This window comes from Girardinichthys multiradiatus, chromosome 3 (genome assembly GCF_021462225.1).
Source record: "Girardinichthys multiradiatus isolate DD_20200921_A chromosome 3, DD_fGirMul_XY1, whole genome shotgun sequence".
NCBI classification, from domain to species: Eukaryota; Metazoa; Chordata; class Actinopteri; order Cyprinodontiformes; family Goodeidae; genus Girardinichthys; species Girardinichthys multiradiatus.
The window spans coordinates 39,874,775-39,884,356 of record NC_061796.1 but is presented as its reverse complement, the minus strand read 5'-3'; the positions used below and the strand labels follow the sequence as shown (position 1 = coordinate 39,884,356).

Here is a 9,582-nt window from a genome sequence, read left to right as displayed (position 1 = left end):
GAAAGTTCTCAGTTTCTCTGTCCCCTCTGCTTGAAATATCCTCCAATCTGAACTGAAACTGTCAGAAGTTATTTCACTGAAAGCTTTCTGCTGTACCTCAATAAACCGACGGAAATGGAAATCCTTTGAACAACGCCCGTTTTAAATCTTAGATTGTTACTGTAACATTAACTCCAGTACTTAATTTGTAGAATTTCCCACACATTAAATTTTTAATGCTTGTCCAGGAGTAGTGAATGCTGCAAGTCAGTAACTCGATGCAATCTGGTGGTTTTTCGCACTGTTTGACAACTAGGATCAACTGGAATGTGCTGTATGTACCTGATATGTAATCTGTATGATTCGATTGAATTGACTAGAATTGACAGTATTTTACTATTTAACTAATGCTGGATTTGTGTGTGTACTCTGTTCTCAGTTTTCCAAACTTACCCCAATTGGAAATTATAAAATCTAATTTGAGACTCAACTCTGAGGTTCGGCACTGGACTGAAAATGAGTAGAAAAGCAGGAAAGGTCCAAATGACAGACAGATCTCACAAGGGTTCTCTTTGATCTGTGCAGCCATTTTTTATTTTGTCCAGTTTTAGTCAAAGATTTGTGGACATATTCTGAATCTGGTCAGTTTCAGTTTTCAGTCTGCATTAATGTTGTTTGCATCCAGTTTTAAAATTTTATTTTTTCAGCATCAAACATGATCAAATGTGGTATTTATTTAATTGGAATATAAAAAATATTTTGTAAATTAAAGCATTGCCCGTTTATTTTACCATTGGATGCCACGGGCAATTAGCCCCACCTGCTGGTGAACAAAACTCACTGCAACCAGAAAATAAAACACTGAACACAAACTGTTCTCCACTTTTTTTTTTATTCATCCTATATTATATATTTATAGTCTATGTCCATAAGATATTTTCATGTATTTATATATATATATCTCACATGTGTTTTTATATAAGTATTTACAAATGACAGTGTTGCCAGTAGCTGATATTTCAACATAGTGAATGAGGAAAAACTGGTCAAAATTCAGTGCTATGCTGAGAAAGTTTGATTAAAAAAAAAAAAAAAAACAGAGTGGGAAAATGGCAAAACATTTACACGGTGCAGCACACTCCGTCTTCTGCCCCAAAACTTATGCAAATGTAGTGTTTTTCCTTTTCCTGCAGAAATGACCAGGAACTGCCTGAATAAACATGTAAACGATATTAAATAAGACAAAACAGAAAAGATACACCATGTACACCAAAACAAGGAGCCGACGCTGTCCGACATGAGAGGAGCAGATCCAGATTAATAGTAAGAATTAAGTACAGCCATGCATTTAACAGTGAACATACATTCAGCAATGCTTTTGCTGCAGCTTTTCACCACACACAGAATAAACTATTGGACCAAACATATGTGTAAGGTACAGAATATAATATCTCGCACATTCTCCCGATCAGAAATACACTTTGGAATTAATGGCTTTCGGAGGAAACAAGATGTAAAAAAATCTGCATTGCATTATTTCATTTATTTTACGTACTGCTTTTTAAAAATAAAAATACATCCAACTAAAACCCGCTAACACACACGTGCATTTGTGTGTCTGTGTGCAACGTGCAAATCTCTTCCATAAATACAGTAAACTATATATTCTCTCTTCAGACCCCCAAAATAAAAAATTGACTTTATACATTCCAGACAAATGGGTTGGTCGGATACAGAAGAGGGTGGGGAGCAGGTCCAGGCGAAGGTTTATAAAATGTCCCCTTACAGTAAGCCTTCATGGATGCACTTTGAATGACAGCAGTTCCTCACAGTGCAGGTTGTTGAGCGAACGCAGTTCGGGAAGCTTGAGCAGAAGCTTGGTGAAGGTCGTGGCGGACTCGTCGCCGTGGTTTTGCATCACCAGGTTCCTCAGCGCCCAGATCAGTTTGTCCTGCAGGGCCTCCGCAGAGTTCAAGTCCCGGATCCCGGATCGATCTAAAACAGAACGGCAATAGAGAGAAGGTGTTTAACTACCAAATCCAAAAGGAAGTGTTTCCATTTGTACGAGCAGAAAAGAACGAGAAACGTTGGAATCTTACCGGCTGAGACGAGCACCACAGCGGTGAAGAGGCTCATCTCTTCCTCGCTGAGCCGCAGAGCTGCCAGCTTCTCACTGAACTCACACATAGAGTTGAGCAGCTCGCCGGCCCCCAGTGACCTCAGCGTGTCAAGGCTGTAGCGTTTGCCGCTAAGAAAGGTGACTGTCCGCTCAGCCATGTTGAACAGGGAGGCAAAGCGGACCATCAGCACCTGGAAACCAGAAGCAGAGATTTTAAATCAGATTGTTTTTAGTTTACCAAGCTGCACAATATTAAGAAAACATGATACTACAATATTACTGTTGAATATTTTAATGGTGGTAACTCTCTCTTCCTCAGCTTTCTGAACTTATTCACAAAGATCTATATCGGTTGTGGACATGAAGGTTTGTATAAATCTAGTCTCAAAATATTGGCCTTAATTCTCTCTGAACTCTGATTTCTAGCAGAGCCGACATGACCGAGCACACAGCCCTGTGGAGCCTCTGACTCAAAGCAAGCAGAAACATTATGAGCTGTTTGGTTTCTCACCTCAAACGTTCCAGCTTTCAGTAGGCTCACTTGGTCGTGCTCGGAAAGGTCACGGAAGCCTGAGATCCTCTTGGCGAACTCCACCACCTCCCGCACAGCGGGGGTGAAGCTCATGGAGAACTCCTCCCAGATCTCCTGACTCGGCTTGTTTGGGTCTACATACGGGGAGGTGTTCATTGGGCAAACCTTAGACAGGCAAAAAAAAAAAAAAAGTGTCATGCAAATGCTTCCAAGCTCAGAATTGGGATGTAAAGCTGGGGCATTTTTTGGGAATTACTCACCAGGTATGCTCGACTTTTCGTGCAGCTGTTTGGTCCGTTGTAGCTAAAGGCATTCTGTGTGTAATGTTCTTCCTGCGCGGATGGATCACAGCCGAGCTGCTGCTGGTACGCTGCCCCCTCCTTGCTGTAGGCAGAGTTGGAGTACGGACAGCGCTGGTATCCTCCCACGGCAGGATTATTGTTCCAGCAGTTCGAGCTCTCCTGCTGCTCCTCCATGCGGCTGCCGCAGCCCGTACCAGATGACGGAGAGGCAAGGACCTCCGAGGATGACCTCTGCTGGGGAAACGTGAAGGTGTCTGGGTGCTGCCCGTTATTCGTGATGACACCCTCATCCTCACTGCTGTCTGACCCGCAGGATGATGCAGAGCTGGAGTTGGTGTCCATGGAAACCACAGACTCAGAGTCCTGGGGGTACTGTGGGGAGGACGGGTAGGAACACGACGGAGAGTCGGAAGTAGATAAGGAGGAGGAAGAAGAAGATGAGGAAGAGGAGCTGGCGTCGCTGCTGATTGCCTCTATGGGCAGCGGGGAGCTTTGGTCGTCATGCAGCATGCTGTGCAGCGGCCCGTTCTTGCTTATCATGTTGTTCATGGCGTTCTGCATCTCCAGCAGCATCCTCTGCTTCTCTCTTTTAGGGATGCGGCCAAATCTAACAGCTGAGAGTAAAAACGTACAGAAAATTCATCAGTTTGAGGACTAAATAAATACACAGGGGGGGGAGCTTTTCAGCAAACTGATTCCAGTGCTAAACTGGTGCTGGTGCATGCTTGACACCAGTTCTTTGTGTTTTCACTGCTGCAAGCTCTGGCTTTCTGGTTCTTTCTTAGCACCAACTTTGAGCACGAGGGGAACTCAAACATGAGCTCACTGTCTCAGATCTGCCTGCTGTTTATTTTGGTATCACTCCTCATATTCTCTCATTTTGTTTGATAGAAGAACCAAATCAATTCTTCTATAAAAGAGAACTGGAACCTCTATGATGGAAAACAAATACACAGAAACGAGTTAAACTTTCAGATCCTCACCATCTTTGGACATGCCGACGGCCAAACACTTCTTGAAACGGCACTGCTGACAGCGGTTCCTGTTGATCCTCATGATGGTGCAGTTCTCCATCTTCAGACACTTCTTATATTGGATGTTCTGCTGAATGCTTCTCCTGAAGAAGCCCTGAAGGACCAGAGGAGCATCAACAGTGTGAGTGTGTGCAGTGACAGTGGATATGAAGTCAAGTCGGTTAGATCAGTTAATTCATCACCCACCTTGCAACCCTCGCAGGCGTGGACGCCGTAGTGGAAACCTGAGGCCACGTCGCCACACACCTTGCACAGCAGGACCATACCGTTGATTTCTGTAAGCACAAAAATCACCGGAGAGCGAAATGTTAACAATGTGTAATGCGTGCATTGTGGTTCTCACTAGCAAAGCCTTCTGAATCTTACTTGTTACGCTGCTTTTTGCAGACGCAGAGGAGCGGCCGGTCTTCTCCGCACCAGAACCACGTTTTGCCGACGGCGCGATGTCTACCACCATGCCCACGGCCCGGCTTGGCAACGAGGGCCGAGATGCGGGTGGGGATGTCGACATGGGTCTCCTGCTCATACAGGACGCTGCCGTAGTGGCCAAACCGGAAGAAATGTAAGCTATAACTCCACCTTAAGAAAAAAAAAAAAAAGTTACAGAAATTTAAAGGAGATCGTTTCTGCATCCTGTGCAAAACAGCTGTTTAAATTTAACCACACTCGCTTTTCCAGTTTATAGTGAACAGGAGATAAGAGAAGTTAAAGCGTAACAAGGTAATAACTGACTCAGTATAAACAAAGCGTTCATAGCCTGTGACACACATGCAAGGCGCCGTGTGTTTGAACACGTGTTGCTGTTTGCTGGTTGGATTTGTAGGCCGCTGCTATTGACCATCTATATCACCTCCAGGGCTGGTTGGATAACACTGTTACACAACATGACCGGGTCTCTGTACTACGGGAGCGGGCTCCACCAGACAGGGTCACTGAAGCACCAGTGCAACACTGTAGAAAACAAATGTTGTTACGTAACGTGTTTGGGTGGATTTTTACAGCGTTCATCTGTGGGACACAAATGAGTCACTTTAATAAAGGTTATCCCTAACACTAGTTTAAAAAGTTTTAAACAGTTTTAAAACTGTTTCACTTGATTATGATAATCAAAATGTAATGAGACTAAGTTTTGTCACTAAGAGATTTGAAATTGGGCCAAATTAATTAGTTCAAACACGGGTCATAAATGTCTGCAGTCTTAAGGCTAACTAACTAAAGCTGTACTTCATCTAAAATCAAACTGAAAAGCAGTTCTGGATTTTTAAATTGGAAATCCCTCAACAATCCCAACTCAAAATCCACAATGGCTGCCGTGTGCATACATAGTCCTTGCTTGTATATTGATCGGGGTTTGTCTGATCAACGAGAACAAACTATCCCATCTGATGCAGTCATCATACTGACCAAAATAATAAAGGGGACATGTGAGTTCGCACCAAGTAATTGTACATAGCTCCCAGTAATTAAACTTAGTTAAATATTATAACAGTGCATTAAGAGGCAGTGTTTTTCTGTGAATAAATATGAAACCAGTATCTTTTAAATAAATGAGCTGTCCTGAACAGAATTGGTCCGTTTTCACCTACAAACTCTTCTTCGGCAGAAACCGAATCAGTGACGTTTTTACTGGAAAACTACCGTGAAGGATGTTTTTCACCTCTAACAAAAACACGAGAGAAGTTTCTTTTCGGAAGCCACGGCGGACTGATTACCTAACCCCAACCATGACTGTTCTCCGTCACGGCCCACCCACACGTGGGCCTGTCATGAATTTCAGCACATTGAGAGCAGAGCGCAGGACCACAAAAAAAAAAAAAAATCTGGGTCAGCCGCGTGTTGTAGCTCTACTGTCTCACGTGTATCACGCTGCAGAGGCGCGCGGATGCATTATGCAATGGTCTACGTCATGGAGTGCGTCTCAGCCAATGGGAGCAGGACTCCGTCGCGGAGAGGAAACCCCCTGAACCAATCAGAGCTGGGCTTTTAAAGCCATGTACACAAGGACACATGGCTCGGCTACGCTGGCCATGTGAGCGGGATCGGGAAGTGGAACACTGTTGTTGTGTCAAATGGAAATGTGCCAGCGCCGCTCTGACACTCCTAACCCCGATTTAAAACGCCGACTCGGGCATAAAAATACATTTATATCACGGTCTGAACACACGCGCAAACAGCTAAACTAAAATGTCAAATGTTTCCTGAATCCTGATGATAAACAAAGTGTTCCAGATTCAAATACTGCTGTCAGATTTACACGTTTAAAGGGGTAAAGAAGTTATTTGCCAGAAAGCAAAAGGGAAATAGATATCTTAAAGTGTGGCAAAACGATGTTAGTTTTAGTTAACGTGATTTCACAACACTGCAGCAAGTCTGCACAGTGCACAAAAACTAATGATTTATTATTTTAACATCATAATGGCGTAAAATAGTGTTCCCTTACCAGGTTTGGCTGTCCTGTTGTCCTCTGGCATCGCTGCTGGAGGAAGTCAAGATCTCCTAAACTAAAATTCCAAAGCTGTCAAAGAAAAGCAGAGAAGATCAACCGAGCTGAGAGATGGATCTCGACCAGGCGTTTTGTTCAGGAATAACGATGCAGGTCTGAAAAAAAAAAAAGAGCGATTCTTCCAGATTTTCCAACGTCCTGACTGAGAACCGGTCTCCAATGTGCGCTGCAGGAACTTCCCCCTGCTGTATGTGTGTGACTGCGGGTTGGTGGAGAGAACTAAATGTTCTCAATAGTAGGGCCCCGCCCTCTCTGGCCGGCCGCTGGAGTCGCTTTAACCCAGTGACACACTTTCAGGACACCAGAGAGGCGGAACCAAGCCGCTCCGCGACATAACACGGGGATGGAAACGCTGCGGTCACGTTGCAGAGCACAACGTGAAGCAGGATGTCGGTTGATTTGAATATTTAACGTATTGATGACATTCTCAGTTCTGCCAGAGGTCCGACATTAACAGCAGCTGCGACCCCCTAAGAAAACCCTGGAAAATGTTTTCATGTAATAACCCGTTTAAAAACTCGTTTTAGTGTTTCTAAAGTTGAAAAGTATGTTATTTTGGTTAACTGACCTGAAATTGGCAACTGATTATGTATTGTCCGTTTGTGTCACATGCGCTTTCAGTTGCACAAAAACACGTTTTGCGCATTATACATAGTTTACACCCCTCCCCCACTATATCTAATCAGAAGTTTATGCATATCAATTTATCTCTGGTTATTTTAATGTCACATTATACAAAAAACAATTTAATTTATAGAACAAAAATTGGGTGCACACGTTTTAATTTAACAACACAGGGTCAAAATTGTACATATTGTAAATATATAGCTACATAAACTTCTACTATTGTTTGGATAAAGGTTCCTTAGCAAAGAAATCCATTAATTTTTGTAACCTTCAAGGCAGGTTTATTTGAGTAGCACCATTTATACACAAGGAACAGGGATAAAGAAAATAATTGCACAGCTTATGTTTTCATGGTGTATGTTCTTGAACTGAGGAGCTTTTGTCACTAAATGATGCCTCCTCTTTTTTAGTTCTGGTACTGGGAACACCGAGTGAACAGATCTGTGGTGACCTTTGGGGGTCTAGATAGTTCTTGCCTTTCATGCAAGTCTAAAATTAATTTAGGCCCAAGACCATAAACAAGAGTTTAAATGATCAGTCAGTCATTTTCTACTGCTTCTTCCATAGTGGGTCTCCAGCAGTCTATGGGCAGGAGGCCAGTTAACCTAACAGGCATGTTTTTGGACTGTGGGAGGAAGCCAGAGTACCCAGAGAGGACCCATGCATGCACGAGGAGAACATGCAAACTCCATGCAGAAAGACCCCCAGCCAGGAGTTGATCCCAGGACCTTCTTGCTGCAAGGCAACAATGCTACCAACTGCGTCACCATTCAGTCCAGAGTTTAAATGATATTCTATTAAAAACAGAGAGCCAGTACCGTGATTTCAGGACGGGTGTGATATGATCTATATTCCTAGTGTTGGTCAACAAGCTTTTGGCTTTATTCTGGCTGAACATTTGACCACTGTTCTCAGCAGAAATAAGTATATTTAAAGTGGTTAATTTCCTGGCACAGACCTATTTTTCTGCACATACATTTTCAGCAGGGCCGAGGATGGGGACCATTCCAGAAGTCTGTTGGGATGCTTTATCCACTCCAAAACCAGCTTAGTTGTGTGCATTACACCATTTTCCTGTTGGAATACCCAATTGTATCCAGGTTTTAACCATCTTTTAACCATCATACTGATGTAAAACGTTTTCTCTGTGGACCAAAGACATTAGTGTTCAACGGTGTACAATTCATGCCAGGATGTTGCTCCTGCATATCCTAACCAACTTCCTTTCCTCTGAGAGGGATAGTTTGGGTCAGATGGTTGAAGCTTGGAGGTAACTGGGTGTTCTAACCGGAAAATGATCCCAGACACACATTTGGTTTTGGAATGGATAAAGCAGGCTAATATTAAGCTTCTGTGAAGGCCTTACCCAAGCACAGACATAAACTTTACAGAAAACCTTTGGACTGTGCTTAAAAATCTGCTATGTGCCAGAAAACTGAAACATTTTAGTGAGTTCTACTAGTTGGATGAAAATAGTGGTCAAATATCCAGCCAGGATAATGCTAAGACCTCTACTTGGGCATGCACGCCCCCTACAATATGCTGAACGTAGGCACGCATTGCGATCTAATTGGTCATATGCTAATACTGTGGGCAGGCCGGCCTCTGTACACATGAACTCACTGGGATGTTCTGCAAAAGTGTTGTTCTCAAGTGTGTATCTAATTGCAACAGACTTACTGATAGTAGAGAGAAGTACTCGAGAATAAATTTATACTCAGCTTCACGGCTCTAAGAATATTTTATGAAAACAAAGAGAAGTTACATGAAGTACCATAAAACCTACAAAGTACTGACGCACAAACTAACTATGTCCAGTATCAGTTTAAACACAGTTAATAACCAGTTAATGACTAATATAAGTTTAAACATAGTTAATCACAAAAAGTCAGTTCTAACATTGGTAAGAATTTTATGAAACCTTTAGATTATTTGAGTTAAAAGGGACAAGTCAGAGAACATATACTTTCATTAAACTACGGGTTCTCATGTTTTAGTCAGACTTTTAAGAAATAAAGTGAAACTGATATTTGTCATTTCGGCTACTGTTCTGGAAATCCCCAAACTCCCACAATAATCAGACAAAACGTGAAACCTTTTACCTCTGATCTAATGGCGGTTCAGATCAGTTCCCATTTAATCAGGGAAAATTTCGTACATCATAAAAAGACTTGCTGGGTTCCTGTAATTTAACAATGAAACAAACAATACAACATCTTAAAATATTACACAAAATCAAGAAAGCTATTCTCATAGACAGAATAGTTCATAATGTAAAAAAAAGCAAACATAAATAACATGGATGCAATTCCGTTTGTAAAGCAGCTGCAGAATAGAAATTTAGATGGAATACAATATAGGATGAATAAAATACATAGTATAACATTAAATATACATTTTCCACTTTTCAGACAACCTGGTACTAATAAGGTTTGCCTTGTTAGTACCCATTCACCTTCAGAACTGTCCTAATTCTTAATGGAATA

The 9,582-nt window shown here is 42.3% G+C and overlaps 1 protein-coding gene across 1 annotated transcript; it reads right to left on the bottom strand.

Annotated features, from left to right (window-relative positions):
• Positions 1 to 852: 852 nt before the first annotated feature.
• Positions 853 to 6,756, bottom strand: nr1d2a (nuclear receptor subfamily 1, group D, member 2a). The gene is made up of 8 exons (XM_047362104.1): positions 6,407 to 6,756; positions 4,333 to 4,545; positions 4,153 to 4,241; positions 3,916 to 4,060; positions 2,891 to 3,546; positions 2,610 to 2,795; positions 2,079 to 2,289; positions 853 to 1,974 (listed from the first exon to the last, which is right to left on the bottom strand). Exons 1-8 carry the CDS (start codon positions 6,435 to 6,437, stop codon positions 1,775 to 1,777), a joined length of 1,731 nt encoding a protein of 576 aa, XP_047218060.1. The 5' UTR covers positions 6,438 to 6,756; the 3' UTR covers positions 853 to 1,774.
• Between the last annotated feature and the right edge of the window lie 2,826 nt (positions 6,757 to 9,582).

Excerpts from the sequence above, each read along its gene's own strand:
- nr1d2a (XM_047362104.1), bottom strand. The coding sequence starts at position 6,437 with ATGCCAGAGGACAACAGGACAGCCAAACCTG. Across the intron at positions 4,546-6,406 it reads CAACAGGACAGCCAAACCTG|GTGGAGTTATAGCTTACATT; the intron begins GTAAGGGAACAC and ends TTTTTTCTTAAG. Across the intron at positions 4,061-4,152 it reads ACGCCTGCGAGGGTTGCAAG|GGCTTCTTCAGGAGAAGCAT; the intron begins GTGGGTGATGAA and ends CTGGTCCTTCAG.